Source organism: Paramormyrops kingsleyae, chromosome 11, assembly GCF_048594095.1.
Source record: "Paramormyrops kingsleyae isolate MSU_618 chromosome 11, PKINGS_0.4, whole genome shotgun sequence".
NCBI classification, from domain to species: Eukaryota; Metazoa; Chordata; class Actinopteri; order Osteoglossiformes; family Mormyridae; genus Paramormyrops; species Paramormyrops kingsleyae.
In genome coordinates, this window is record NC_132807.1 from 1,776,414 (window position 1) to 1,792,269 (window position 15,856).

A 15,856-nucleotide genomic window follows, 5' to 3' on the forward strand; every position below is an offset into this window, starting at 1 on the left:
TGTAGCCTCTCCGCTGCTAGATCAGTATCTGCTACACCATCCACCTTGGTGTCGTCTGCAAATTTAACCAGTTTACTGTATGTATTGGTGTCAATATCATTAATGTAAATTAGGAACAATAGTGGTCCTATAATTAAACCCTGCGGTACCCCACTTTGAACACAGGCCCACTGTGACATTGTGCCTCTAATAATTACTCGCTGCTTCCTGTCAGTTAACCAGTTTTCGATCCAAACTGCTATAGTTCCTAAAATCCCTGCAGCTTTGAGCTTAAGCAATTTGTAGGGGATAACATCAAAGGCCTTCTGGAAATCTAAGTAGATCACATCGTAGGCCTTTTTGTGATCAACTTCTCTTGTAGCTTCCTCAAAGAACTCAAGTAAATTCGTTAAACAGGATCTACCTCTCCTAAATCCATGTTGGCTATCCCTCAGAATGTTATTTGCATCCAGGTAATCTACCAGTTTCACTTGGATTACAGCTTCCATTATTTTTCCAGTAATGCTAGTTAAACTGATTGGCCTAAAGTTTGCTGGATTACTTCTATCCCCTTTTTTGAATATGGGCGTTATGTTGGCATGCTTCCAATCAGAAGGTACCACACCCGCAGATAACGATTTCTGGAATATTAAAGTTAAAGGTTGGCTAATAATATCTCTCATCTTTTTTAAAACTATAGGTAAGATATCATCAGGGAACTGCAATTTTTTTTATTTTGAGTTTAGACAGGCTTTGTACAACATCAGCCTCAGTTATGCATATATTGGTCAAAGACGACTCTGTATTCGTACTAAATGGTGGTAAGTCACTCATGTTCTCTACTGTGAACACCCGTGTAAAATAATCATTAAACTCATTTACTATATGAATTTCATTTTCAATTATAAGGCCCTTACTATCCTGCAAATTAGTGATTTCAACTTTTGGAGTTAAAATATTGGAAGAAACTTTTATTGTCATCCTTAGCCTCCAATGCAATTTTTCTTTCTACATTCCTCTTGGAGAGTTTGATGTTATTTTTTAACTCAACTTGTAGACTTAGATACTCCTGCTTAATTTTGAAATCATTAGTTAATTTCCATTTGTGGAAGAGAGCCCTTTTCCTCCTGACTTTATTTTTAATTTCCTTAGTAAACCACCTTGGTTGTAGTTTCCTAGATTTAGTTTTGCTGGAAACAGGTATGAAGTTCTCTTGCACTTGCAACAATGTGCTTTTAAAAAATTCACATGCCTCTTCAACTGTTTTGCTATTTAACTCAATCCAGTTTACAGTTTCTAGTTTCCGTCTCATACCATTAAAGTTAGCCTTCCTAACATTGTAGACTTTTGTTTTGGACTTCGCTCTTCGGACACTAAAATTAACCTCGAATTTAACCATGCTATGATCACTACCGTCCAATGGTTCTAAAACCTCTAATTTTCCCTAATAATCTCCCCTGGTAGGGGTATTAACAAACTGAGTAAAAAAAACAATCCTGTAGTAATTCCACCATCTCAAGTTCATTTACAGAAGAGCCAGAGACTGTCCCACTATATCCCAGGTAAATTAAAATCACCTATAACCACCACATCATTTTTATTACTCATAATCTTGATATCGTCATATAACATTCTGCTTTCCTCAACAGCTACATTAGGTGCCCTATAACAAACCCCGACAATTAGGCCATTTGAATCTTTAGCATCAAGTTTTATCCATACAGCTTCTGAATTTTTATTTTTATCAGTGAGCTCCCTTGCCTGCAAGTTTTCCTTTACATATACTGCAACACCACCTGAACAATTAGACTAACTTCCTGCTGAACCACGTTTAACTAAAATAAAGCGAAGTTCCTCTCAAAGCAGGCTACTGTCAGAGCAGGTAAAAAAGTGGACAATGTCCTCCCGGCCCCGACTGGTGACCGAGCAAAACTCAGAAGCAACTGTCCTTTCCGAGTTAATGTTACCGATGTTAGATAATATTACCCCGCGGGTGTTTGATGCGAAGGTATGTGGACAGAAACGCCGCTCGCTATCGATAACATTCGCGCTGTCAGTTAACAAGGACAGACAAGTACTCAGGCAGACCGAGAAAAAAAATAAAAGTAAAAAACTGAAACAACAACCACCCACACAAACACTCAAATGGCACACAAACACCCAAATACTCTGAAATATACTTCCAAATAATTTCAGTAAACCGCTTCAACAGGAGCACAACACAACACAAGTGCACACAGCGTCTACACCACTCCCGCACAGTGCAGCAATCCCAGCAGCCTCTACAGCAATTCCAGCAGCCTCAGCAGAGTCCAGCATCTCATTCTCCAACCAAGGATATTCGTATTTGTTGTTATTATAGCCTCTACTCTTCCGGGAAAGCTTTCGATTAAATGTTAAAGCATTGCTGGTAGGGTAGGTAAAGAAATTGATACTTGCTATCGGATTAGATACTCATTTGCAACAGTATGAATACCAACAGTGCCTCCTTCGCCTTCTTCAGCTGACAAATCTTCACACAGCACTGCTGCAGACAGGCGGGAAGGCACACAGCCCCTCCTCTCTGTAGGAACTAATCACATGAGTGCCAAGCTAGTTGACTTGGTGTTAAGTAGCACAACGAAATGGGCAAAGCACCTTTATTCCTCTTTATGAGGAATTTTGAGAGATCAGTAAAGCTTCCGTTTCAACAACAATATTACCCAATTAGCCGATAGCCACATTCACCATCTGTTATCATTAAGTTAGTGGCTACGGCTAATAATAAAATGATTAACAACCTAAAATAATTGTTGTCATTGTTGCTGGTTGGTATTTGTTTTTATGGTGATTTGGAGGTTTTTGCTTTGTTTTTAGTTTTTTTTTTTTTTGCACTACCTAACAGGGCTTAAATAGTTATTATTAAAATATTTGTCATATATATACTTTACTGTTGTATTACTGTATGTCACACCCTGCATCCCTTTCCCCTCTATCTCTCCGTTGTGTGGCTCTAATGAGTCACACCAGTTACTTGTTGAATCTTTCCTCTCCTTTCAGCCCTTGTGTGGATCACCCCAGGTGCCTCTCGTCTGCTCCCTCATGAGTCATGTACACTCACCTAAAGGATTATTAGGAACACCATACTAATACGGTGTTTGACCCCTTTCGCCTTCAGAACTGCCTTAATTCTACGTGGCATTGATTCAACAAGGTGCTGAAAGCATTCTTTAGAAATGTTGGCCCATATTGATAGGATGGCATCTTGCAGTTGATGGAGATTTGTGGGATGCACATCCAGGGCACGAAGCTCCCGTTCCACCACATCCCAAAGATGCTCTATTGGGTTGAGATCTGGTGACTGTTGGGGCCATTTTAGTACAGTGAACTCATTGTCATGTTCAAGAAACCAATTTGAAATGATTCGAGCTTTGTGACATGGTGCATTATCCTGCTGGAAGTAGCCATCAGAGGATGGGTACATGGTGGTCATAAAGGGATGGACATGGTCAGAAACAATGCTCAGGTAGGCCGTGGCATTTAAACGATGCCCAATTGGCACTAAGGGGCCTAAAGTGTGCCAAGAAAACATCCCCCACACCATTACACCACCACCAGCAGCCTGCACAGTGGTAACAAGGCATGATGGATCCATGTTCTCATTCTGTTTACGCCAAATTCTGACTCTACCATTTGAATGTCTCAACAGAAATCGAGACTCATCAGACCAGGCAACATTTTTCCAGTCTTCAACTGTCCAATTTTGGTGAGCTCGTGCAAATTGTAGCCTCTTTTTCCTATTTGTAGTGGAGATGAGTGGTACCCGGTGGGGTCTTCTGCTGTTGTAGCCCATCCGCCTCAAGGTTGTGCGTGTTGTGGCTTCACAAATGCTTTGCTACACACCTCGGTTGTAACGAGTGGTTATTTCAGCCAAAGTTGCTCTTCTATCAGCTTGAATCAGTCGGACCATTCTCCTCTGACCTCTAGCATCAACAAGGCATTTTCGCCCACAGGACTGCCGCATACTGGATGTTTTTCCCTTTGCACACCATTCTTTGTAAACCCTAGAAATGGTTGTGCGTGAAAATCCCAGTAACTGAGCAGATTGTGAAATACTCAGACCGGCCCGTCTGGCACCAACAACCATGCCACACTCAAAATTGCTTAAATCACCTTTCTTTCCCATTCTGACATTCAGTTTGGAGTTCAGGAGATTGTCTTGACCAGGATCACACCCCTAAATGCATTGAAGCAACTGCCATGTGATTGGTTGATTAGATAATTGCATTAATGAGAAATTGAACAGGTGTTCCTAATAATCCTTTAGGTGAGTGTATATAGTGCCTCCCTGTCTTGAGCTCCCCAGTCCAGTCATTGATGTTGCTGCCTGCATGTGCTCCCCAGTGTGTGCTGTGCCCTTGCCTGATCCTCCCTACCCTGTTTTGACCTGTCGTGGTCTGTTTCCTTTTGCCCTGTCTGTAGTTTTGTTTAATAAAGCCCTTTTTGGTTTTCCCCACATCTGCCTTCGCCTCTTTGATGTGACACTGTATTTTTTGCACTCACCTTAAAAATAGTGTTGTCATTGAAGTTATTGTATGTATGGTTCTAATCTTAATTTTTTTGTCATGTTTTCCCAGTGGTATCGAAAATGATATCAAGTATCCAGTATTTTCCTGGATATCAGTATCAAGGTTGAAACTGTAGTATCGTGACAACCCTAATTGCTGGTGGGATTTGCTGCTATTCACGTAGGGTATTGGTGTTGGCTGATTAGGTCGCTCTGTGAACTTGTGTAGCTGCCACTTCACACTTGAACTTGTTCCAAGATGATTTGACCTTCACAGTCGCTTAACTTGCCATTGACCAGGACAACTCTAGTAGGACAGAAATGTGGTGATCTGACTTGTTGGAAAGGTAGTGTTCTATAATGGCGCCAGATGGAAAGTCACTAAACTCACTGTTCTGTACAACCACCCACTCTGCTGGTATTGATCGTTGCAGGAGATTACGTGACTGTGTGCTTAAGTGTACACCTGTGTCAGCAATAGGTGTGGCAATTCCTCTTTTTTGGCCTATGTAGTATTTAGTACATGCTAAATGGTTAGGGTGACCACCTAATCCATGTCAGGGGGGACACTATGAGCTACTTCAGCTTTTACAAACTACTTTAAAGCTGAAAGGGTTCTGTGCTCTGCTAAAATGTTTGGTTAGTTCCTAGATTGAAAGACTCATCCAGCTGTTTCGCATTAACATTACTGACACATATGCATGATTATAGGAGACTGACCAATCAGCATACGGCAAGAACCCAGTGCTTAAGTGAAATCCTGGTCCTTTTAATTGAAATGTATGAAATGGTAGTTTACAAATCCTGTTGTAGCTCATAGTGTCCCTCCTGACATGGATTAGGTGGTCACCCTATAAATGGTGCAGAAATGCTCTTCTACTCTTCACATAATAATGTTGTGTGCAATGTACATAATAATGTAACATTAATTTATTTGAAAATTTAGTATAAAACTGTCACAAGCTCCATCATTGTTAATCATTTGAAATCCCTTCACATTGGTCATATTTCATTTTTACTTTTTAATGAACTGGCTATCATGTTGTTCAATTCAATTCAATTCAATTCAATTTTATTTATATAGCGCTTTTAACAACAGTCATTGTCACAAAGCACTTTACATTTAACCAGCCAGAACCCCACCAAGCAAGCCTGAGGCGACCATTACAATTACACTTATTCATTTTCCTTATTCTATTCTGCAAAAGTCTCTAGAGTTGGTGGTAGAAAAGTCATTTGGACTTAATTTTACAAACTCTGTGGCAAAAATACCTGATAGCTCTAATGATGGTTAATAACAGGAGTAAAGGAACAGCCAGAAGGGTGGCAATAACATCCACAGAATGGTAGGCATACCAGGGCAACTTGTAGGACTCTGAACGCAGGTGAGCAGCACCTTTGTGTCGCATGACATACTCGATCCAGAAGATGGCGCTGTCTAATGGCTTATTTGGCTGGTCATGGTGCAGCCTTGAGAGTCTCTGCATATTTAGTCTGTAGGATGGATTGTGGAGAATTTCCAGTATAGCACTGGAGAATATGCCTCTTTCTAAGGTGGCAATGTCTAAGATCTTTGCAGCTCCTTTTTCCTTGAGGCGTAAGAGGTTGTCATATTGATCAAACAATAAGGGAATCCCCAACACGGGCACACCGTGGTAAATGGCTTCCTGAACTCCATTAGTTCCTCCATGGGCAACAAAAGCTTTGACTTTAGAATGTCCCAGGAGGTCACTTTGAGGCATCCAATTGACTAGCAGGGTATTGTTACCTAACATTGAAGGTCGGTTTCCCAAATGCCTCCAAATGACCTTCTGAGGCAATGTTGCAAAGACAAATGCAATTTCATCACATATATCACTCGGGAGACTGTCAACCACGGTTCCCAAAGACATTAGAATAACACCATGTTCTCCAGAGCTCTGGACAAACTCTTCCAAATCTTCAGGAAGGGCTTTGGGAGGCTTACACTGGAACCCACCCATGTAGACAACATTTGGCATGGTGGGGCGTGGAAATTCAAAGACAAAGTCAGCTCTCATGAGCCATATATCCGCTGACTGAATAAGGGTCTCAATATCACAACTTGATTCGAAGTACCTGTCACAGAGAGCTTGGTAATGTGGTCCAATCATAAAGCGTTGTTGGAAGACAGTGATGCCACAGTAAAGGATGTTTATAACCCTTTCAGTGAAACTCATTCTGTCTGAGAACCCAGAGCCTGGAGATGGGATGTAAGACAGGGGTGTAGGTGCCAAAGCCGAATGCCCCTCCCCACTGGGGATCCAGCGTACGTTCAGCACCAGTGGCAGTTTAAGGTAATGAGCCAGCACAACCCCTCCTGCCAAGGCAGGGTCAGTGAGCACTAGATCATACTGGGCTTCCTTAAGTTTTTTCACCAGTTCTGTATTTTCCAGTATATCAGAAACCATCTGGCATGAATAACAATGAATTTCAGACATCATGAATAAAAGTTCCTTCTGGAATTTGAGGAATTTTATCAGATACTTGTCACCTCGTTGCACTTCAAAGACATTCTTTAAGAATTTAGGGAAGAAGTCTTCTGTTAAATGTGTACGGATAGGGATTGTGATTGATGTGTAAAGAGGAGACTTTTCAGCAATGTACATGGTATTGGACCCTCGAATCACAGTCATGATGTGTCCTTTCAAATGTAATTCTTCCATTAGCACTTTCATATTTACCCAGTGGGATCCGTCCACAGGGACTACTAGAATATTTCCACTATTGCAAGAGGGCAGAGCCATCAATAAAATCACAGCAACTTCTACAACTACTAGAGGTTTCCAGGAAAAATGGTTCTTCATAGTTCCTAAAAAGACAACAAATTCATTATATCCACACACATACGTTCTGCTTTCTGCATATATATAATTATTATTATTATAATTGATCCTTTAACATGGGAAATAATATACACTCAAAATAATCTCTGCATATACAACAATCTGCAAAACGTATTTGTGTTATACAATAACCGTATACCGTTTTAACAAATCTTTTCAGATTCACCCAGATTTAAGTCTCTGAATATGAATGAATAATGAATCAAACTGAAGCAAACAATACAAATGTAATATTCAGAAAATTAGAAGGGTCCTTTGAAAATCCCTTACCAAAGATTTGGTATTCCATTGAAGAAAGCACCACAGATCTTCAAATGTTCATAGTTTGGGCAGGTTTACGAGCAAGGTCAAATTCCATTTGCTATCTTATCTCTGTCAAACACCATTTTCTTAACGGGTTTATGATTTACAAACTGATGTTAACAAGAAATATGCACTTTATGACCAAAAGTATATGGACAGCAGCTGATGCAACATCTCATTCAGAACCAAGGACATTATAAGTTGATGTTGTTGCACCCTTTGTTGCTATAACAGCCTCTGTTGTTCTGGGATGGCTTTCCATTAGATATTGGAACATTGCTGGTAGGACTTGCTGCTGTTCAGGTAGGGTATTGATGTTGGCTGATCATATCCCTTTCTTTGAGCTTGTCTGGTACCACTTCTCACCTGAACTTGGTCCCAGACATTTTGTCCTTCACTGTCACTTCACTTGCTGCTGACCAGAACAGCTCAGGCAGTGCAGAAATGTGGGGATCTGACTTGTTGGAAAGGTAGCGTCCCCCTAGCATCCGCAACACTGTTCCTCCTTTTTGTAAAAATGCTGACACAAGCAGATTCTGGACTGACACTTTCACAGAAACTGCTTTTATGGTCTTGGGCTACCTAAAGCGACCTGGGCTTTATCAGCATTGTGTAGAATGGAAGGGAGGGTTGCCAACTTTGGTCAGCTGGCTGGAGTGAGATTTTCAATTTGAGACGAGTCTGCACACACATTTACATGTTTTATTAACTTGCATAGAGTCTGTATGTCGCTGCTTAGTGTAGCACCATCCTTGAAGCACATCTTAATGTAGCAGTCATGTATCTGGACCCCCCTCCCCCCCTCATTTTCTCTAGCTAAAACAAGAAGTCACATGGTTTCTAAGGCTGCTAATGAAATTAACAGGACAATGGCTAAAGGATAGGGGTTGCAGGCTAGGTTAAGCTGCCCTCCCATGTAAAAAGGGGATGAAGAAAGCAGCATTTTGAAATGAGAACAAGGGCAGTCAATGGTTGTGGCTGTAGTTCTCGGCCTCTGATGTCAGTCCGAGCAGAGCTCCTGTGCTTCTGAAGCTGCTGGTCATGTTGCACCTTCTCCCTTCGCTTCTGAATTCTTGCCTGTTTACTGAATGTGATTTAGACTGCTGTCTTTGTGTACTAGATTTTTTTGTCCTTGGTTTTTGTTTTGGCCCCAACTTTTGCATTATGTTCTGGTGTATCAATCATTAAACCTGCTTGCTCTGCTCTTGGATGTCAGATTTAGATTTTCATCATTGCCATTTTGTATTCACTTACATAAAAAAACTAAATGTTGTTCCCCCCAGACTAAAAAGTACCATAATAGACATTAGACAAATATCATAATAACAAGAATGGTATACAAATATGTAAAATATCAAAACAGGTCAATAAATATATTCAAAAAGGAAGGTTGCCAGAGTGTCCAGTGTTAAAATGACCTGTATTAGAAGGGAGGTTAAAGAAATGTGGAGGGATGTGTGTTTGCTGGGTGACACGGGGTGTTCAGGAGTCTAACAGCCTGGGCAAATACACTGTTTAGCAGCCTGGTGGTTCTGGTTTGGATGCTCCTGTACCTCTTTCCAGATGGCAGGAGAGAAATAATAATAATAATTGATACTTTCATGCATCCCCATGGGGAAATTTTCTTTATGGTTCTCTCAACTTGCTCTTTGTAGAGTAAGTTATCTGTGAATGGCAGCCACCTGTTGAGGTGCCCAGGGAGGTTAAGGGCTTTACTCAAGGACCCTCAGATGTACTGAGACTGGGTTTGAACCAGTGACCTTCTGATTATAGGTATACAAGCTTAGCCCACTGAGCCACACACTGCCCCCAAAGCAACCTTTGTGAGAGGTGAGGGGGATCTCTGATGCCGCTGGAGGCCCTATGAGCACAGAGTGACTGTCCCATTTATTTGGTGCTGCTCGGTCACGTTACAGTTACTGAACTAGGATGGGACGTGGTAGGTCAGTACACTTTCGATGGTGCCTCTGTAAATGGCCCTCTTTAGTCTCTGGAGTTGCTGTTGGGCCTTCTTCATAATGGTGTCAATGGTCGAGGTCAGGTATTCAGTGCTGCTGACCCTCTCCACTGCAGCACCATCAATGAGCAGTGGAGGCTGGTGTTGCAAGTTGGCCCTCCTGTAGTCGGTTAGCATCTCCTCGATCTTTTTCACATTCAAGATTTTGGTTTCTGCAGCGTGTCGTCAGCTGCTCCACTTCCATCCTGTATGCTGATTCGTCTCGGTTACTGATGGGAGCCGCCACCGTGGTGTTGTCGGCAAACTTGATGATGTGTTTGGAGTTAAATCTGGCAGGCTAGCAGAGTGGACAGAGGGGGGCTTTGGGCATAGCCGTGCGATGAACCCGTGCTCATGAAGGAGGGTTTTGATATGTAGTTGGCTGGCCCAACTGTCTGCTGTCTCAGTGTCAGGATGCCAAGGATTCAGGTTCAGCTTCTCCCCCAGCTGCTGGGTTATGATTGTGTTCAAATCCTCTTGTTGAAGAGGATTCTGGAATAGCTGTTTGTGTTTTCCAAGTGGGTCAGAACAGTGACATGCACAACAGTGGGGCGTGGCCAATTGTATGCACGCCATACAGCACAGGCATGTGAGGGTTCAGTCGTATTTGAGAAACCACACAATGACTCACAACATCATTTCTGCCAGAAGGTTTGGGTCTCCACACACCTGGACTGGCAGCTTGTCCTTCTGCTACAATGCTGCCTCTGCTCTTATCCTGTTTGCAGTCATTACTTGGTAAAGCAAACTGTTGTTTACTGAAGCTCTGTTCTCTCATTCTTATCTCGCTCTTTCTTTTCCATATGTAAATCAGCAATACGGATCGGTGGATCTTTGGTGGTTGTGCTGAAAACAATTTTTTCTTTTTGTCTTTCAAGGGCTGATAGGCGCCACAATGGTGACACAGCAACTGTTTATTTCAGCTGAAAAGGGAGGCAATACGGAGTTAAAATGCCACCAGTCTGGCTCAAATGACTTCATGTACTGGTACCAGAAACTGTCCAGTGGAGAGCTTTTCCTGCTTTTATTTTCCAGATCTGAAGTTGTGGATCCAGAAAGAAACACACTAGATGAAAGATTTTCAGCTGTCAGAAAAGGGAAACAGGCTTTTTCTCTGGGAGTAAATGATCTGCGTATTAATGATTCTGCTGTGTATTACTGTGCAAGCAGCACACTGTGCCTGATAACTGAGGGCCTGCTTTACAAAAACCTTCAGAAGAAAATCGTGTTTTTTCCACGATCTACCATTAGATGGCAGAATGTATCTCTGGATGAATGTAGGCCTTTCATAGAGTACATTCTGAGTTTAAAATCTTTTAAGATGCCTTTTAAACTGAGTCTTTAAAAAAAATCCATTTCCATAATTGAATATCTTCTGCTGAAAATATCCAAAGTGAAATATTCATTGAATATTGAAGTTATATTATGCAATCAACATTTTTTTTTGCCATTACATTGGATATACATTTCTCTAAAAGGAAAAATCAGTTAACCTTGTGTAAAATTCACAATCCCAAAATGCAGAGTTTTGAATTAATTTTTTTAGCTGGTTTGACTTTTCTTCCAGATAAGTCTTCTGAATGTTTCTAGAAGGTGTCAGAGCTGTCTTTATAAGAATCCATTTGACCACAGTGTGGTGTCACACCAAAAAATCTAAGTATTAGACAAACTAAAAGGCCTGCTGCAAAAAGAGTATTTAGTCATGCACTAGAACACAAGTTGTATGGAATTAGCTGTTAGTGTAGTGCAAGGTTAAACCTTGGGCTAGATAAGAGCTAGATGAGATTTTAACAACTCTGAGCCATTAGTTAAGTTCTCCCCAAACGAGCTTGATGGGCCGAATGGCCTCCTCTCCTTTGTAAATTTCTTATGTTCTTATGTAGTGTTTTATCACTATGGACAATTCTCTCAAAAATGCCTTAAAACATTGTCATAACTCAAAGTACAATGGTCCTTGCCAACTCTGTCTTTTCAGTTTAACTTACCTACTACCCTGCCCCCCTGCCAATCACACGAGCCTTTAGTGAATAAAAGATGTGACAGGAAGAGCACCCTACACCATACTTTTCATTCTCCTGGTCACAGTGCTACTCCCCAGGTTAAAACGGGGCAGGCATCCTGTCCAAAGCGCCCAGAGCTACCAGGCTCAACACTCCCAGGCATTTTATAAATGATTGTGCCTGAACAGGGACTCGATGCATTTATTGGCTTTCACAGTGCAAAACAGGGAACACTATACTGGGCCCTCCACCCAATGGCAGGTAGGTAACAAACAGGAAATTGGGGTGCTGACTGGATGGACTCTTCAGGACGATGTGCACAATATTGCAGACTGAAGTGCAGAGAGCTGGAAAACCAGAAAATGGAAGCGGGGCACAGGAAAGAGAAACTGGGGTTTAAACGCAAAAACAGCATAACCGCGACAAAGCTAAAAACAAGGGGGCAGCTGCTGACACACCAGCTGTGGAACTTCAGCTAATCAAGACCATGAATCTGAGAACAAGATGCTGGCTAAGCAGGACCTAAAAACTAAACAAAAACACCATCCAGAACCACAGACCAGTAAGCAAACGTCGAAAACTAAAACAAGCTAAATGCAGCCGACTCTGAACCAAACTAAACTCTTAACTAAATTAAACTCCACTCTCAAAGAGCAATGACAATAACTGAGCAGAAAGCAATTCTTACTGCTCCGTTTAAACAAGATTCAGTGCTATCCATCTCCGGCCCAGAACAATACTGAACAGAACAGGCTAGTTAGCTGACTACTCATGTGAATGTCACTTATAATTAATTTTTTGTTCCTAGTACAAAATGTGAATGTTAAAGACTGTAGGGACTAATTTTTATTTAGTTTCACAAATTAAATTTTAAAGGTATATTAAACCTCTTAATTTTATTTCCTATGCAGGTATGTCTTCAAATGATCTTCCAGTTTGACTCTGATACTATTAAACACTGCTTCTTAATGTCTCCCATTAAGTGTTACAACAACCACACACATAAAAGCAGAAGGACAATTATTGACTCAATAGAAAATCTATCTGATGAACACCTATACCCAAAATACTTTGAATTTATCAAATTATGGCCATGCTTTTTAGCAAGGGTAGTAACAGGCTCAAAGATATCCCTAAATTAATCTGCAATGTTGAATGACTCTCCAGGAGTAAGATATAAACCTACAGTATAGTATATAAGTTTTATTGTATTGAGGGATTCTTTAGGAATAAACATTTGGTGCAACGTGAAAACTGGTGCAGTACTCAGTAACTGGGTGAGTCTGTGGTCTGTTAAGTTAGACATGTGCATGGGGTTCACCAGGAAGTATTCTGTTACTACCTAATGCTTGAAAGGGTGGATCTGCAGGTGCAGAGATCACAGTTACTCAAACCGTTCTTTTGATGTAGCACCATGTGTGGATCTCAGCAACTGATTTGCACTCTTATTGTTTACCTGGCTTTGCACTTGAGTTATGGTGAGAGTTCATTTAATTTATAGAGATTTGTGTTTCAGACTTGGCAAATACACTGTTTTCATTAAATAATTTAACCGTCCCACCCTCTTCTTTTTAAAAACAGATTTGGTCAGTGCAACTGTGATACATCAGACTAGAGATGCTGTTGTGGAAGCTGGTGGAGATGTTTACTTAGAATGTGAGCAGGATGGCAATGATCAGCAAATGTACTGGTACAAAAAACTACAAAAACAAGGTCTGGAGCTGCTTTTCTTCTCCCAAATGGAGAACATGGATATGGACAACATTCTGGGGGACAGCAGATTCACACCCAACAGGAAGGATCGAAAGCATTTTCCCCTTAATGTGACCAGGCTGCAAGCTAGCGACTCTGCTGTGTATTTCTGTGCTTCCAGTTTACACAGCGTACAACAGCAATGCAGTACCAATACGAAAACCTATATATGTTTTTTCCCTGCTGTACACTAGGAGGCGACGTAAGACCAGAAATGCACCTGTTCCTAATGCAATAGTTTTACACAATGTTCAGCTTCTGATCTGCAAAACCTGCAATATGGAATCTTAGTTCTTTTTAAATTTTTGTAGTATGTCATATGTCACCATGATTAGTGGTATATTCTGTTGCCTTAAGAGCTTACATGTTCTCCGAAATGCACATAGATTTCCTCCAGATACTGAAGCACCCTTTTCCATTCCAAAAATATGCCATAAGATGAAATTATGTCTTTACATTGCCCACAATGTATAAATGTTATGTGTTAATATATATATATATATAAAATAATAGCGGTCCTTCAATAAATACCATTAGTAATTATAACATCATAGTGTCAATTTCTCCTCTGGATCAGAAACAATAGGCACTGGAAAATACTGATGCCTTTACTGAAAAAAATGATTCTAGCAATAGGGAGATCTTTTTAATATATTTAAATATCTTTTTAAAACAGGATAGAACATAAGATAAGATAAGATTTTAACAACTCTGAGCTATTAGTTAAGTTCTCCCCAAGCGAGCTCGATGGGCCGAATGGCCTCCTCTCGTTTGTATAGTTCTTATGTTCTTATGTTCTTATTAAATCCATCCATCCATCTTCTGAAACCGCGGATATTTAATTTACATTGAAACTATTCAATTAAAATCGGCATACATGCATATTGTTTTTTATTGGAGTTAAATATTTTTCTAGTTTTTTTACAGTACTGACTGATGGAAAATAATGAGTAATTTGCTGGTGCAGAGCTGAAACAAAACCCCAGAAAGGAAAGGGTGTCTTCCTGTGTGACCTGGTTTCAGAATAAAGGTGACTTCAGATGTCAGTTTCATGAGCCTTAAGTGATAGTTGGACCTCTTCTCTGTTAATATGTATCCATGTGTAATAGCAGCTCTTGTAAAGTTGGCAGTGATGCAAAGTAAGTTTAAAACTTTCATGGCTGTACTATTTTTGTGATATTGCACAATGCTTCACAAATGATGTTTTCATATTAAACTTTTTTTTTACTATTATTTAAAAAATACTTCCTCTTTTTTTCCTGGGCAGTTACTGCATCACAGACAGTCCACCAGCTTCCCTCCAATATTATTGAAGTCCTTGGATCTCTAGCAAAGATAAAGATGACCTGCATGGTGAGGGGACAGAGCAACCCCTATATGTACTGGTACAGACAGATCCCCGGCAGTCAACCAGACCTACTATTTCTGTCTGCGGCCAAAGGAAGTGTCTCAGACTCCTCAGTGACGGACTTCACTGCTGAGAGACCCGATGGGCAAAACTTCTACCTGGAGACAAAAAACCTTTCCATAAAACACAGCGCTGTTTACTTTTGTGCATGGAGTATAGCACAGCGACTAAAAGAGAGACAAGCCCCAGTCAAAAACCTCATACAGTTCTACTGAAGGTTCAGACTGGCTGCAGACGTACGTTAGGGGGAAGGGACAGAAAGAATGTCTATATGTGGTCTCCTAGCAGCATTTTGCACAGGTGAAAAGGAAGAGACGCGTGAGTGATAAGCGAAACGGCTGCAGTGCTTCCTTTTGCATAAGACAAGCTGCAGACGCGGCATATCCCCCGTGCTGCCGTCACCTACAGTACAGCACCAATGCTGCACCCTAGTTTCGTGGCCTATTTCCTGTCACCCACAATGTGCTCTCATGTAGGTGAAACACACACACACACACAAGCCAACTAAACCACATCCTGCTGTTTACTTGGTTGCCTTTTATTACAGTTTCTTTTCAGTATGAGAAACAAACTTGTTCTATTAAACAAATTATGATGAATGAATAAATAAATAAATAAAAAGAACAAAACACTTGTTAAATAGTTTCCCAGGTTGGGAAACACAGGTTGAGATATATTCCTGTATATATATTTTCATTTGGTTCTCAAGAAGATATATTGTGTGAACATCTTATTAAAATATATACTATATATAAGCACAGCAAGGCCACCTTCCCTAGTGAACAGTCACGGAAGCACGGGGCACACAGACAAGGTGCACCTCAGATGGGATGCCAGAGCATATACAACACAGAACACAAAACAATTTTGGATAATATTTAATATTAAGTTAATAAAGATGATTAGGGTTGGCTCAGATAGCAGTGTTGCCTTACACCTACACAATCATTGGACCAAGGGAATCGGTGTACTGCAAAAGTGCTCAGTTACTTTCCCCCGACGCCCAAA

At 40.8% G+C, this 15,856-nt stretch overlaps 1 protein-coding gene across 1 annotated transcript; it reads right to left on the reverse strand.

Moving 5' to 3' along the window:
* Positions 1–5,575: 5,575 nt before the first annotated feature.
* On the reverse strand, positions 5,576–7,710 carry LOC111841106 (UDP-glucuronosyltransferase 2C1-like). Its single transcript, XM_023806610.2, has 2 exons — positions 7,660–7,710; positions 5,576–7,355 (listed from the first exon to the last, which is right to left on the reverse strand). The coding sequence occupies exons 1-2, from the start codon at positions 7,676–7,678 to the stop codon at positions 5,758–5,760; spliced, it is 1,617 nt and encodes a 538-aa protein (XP_023662378.2). The 5' UTR covers positions 7,679–7,710; the 3' UTR covers positions 5,576–5,757.
* Between the last annotated feature and the right edge of the window lie 8,146 nt (positions 7,711–15,856).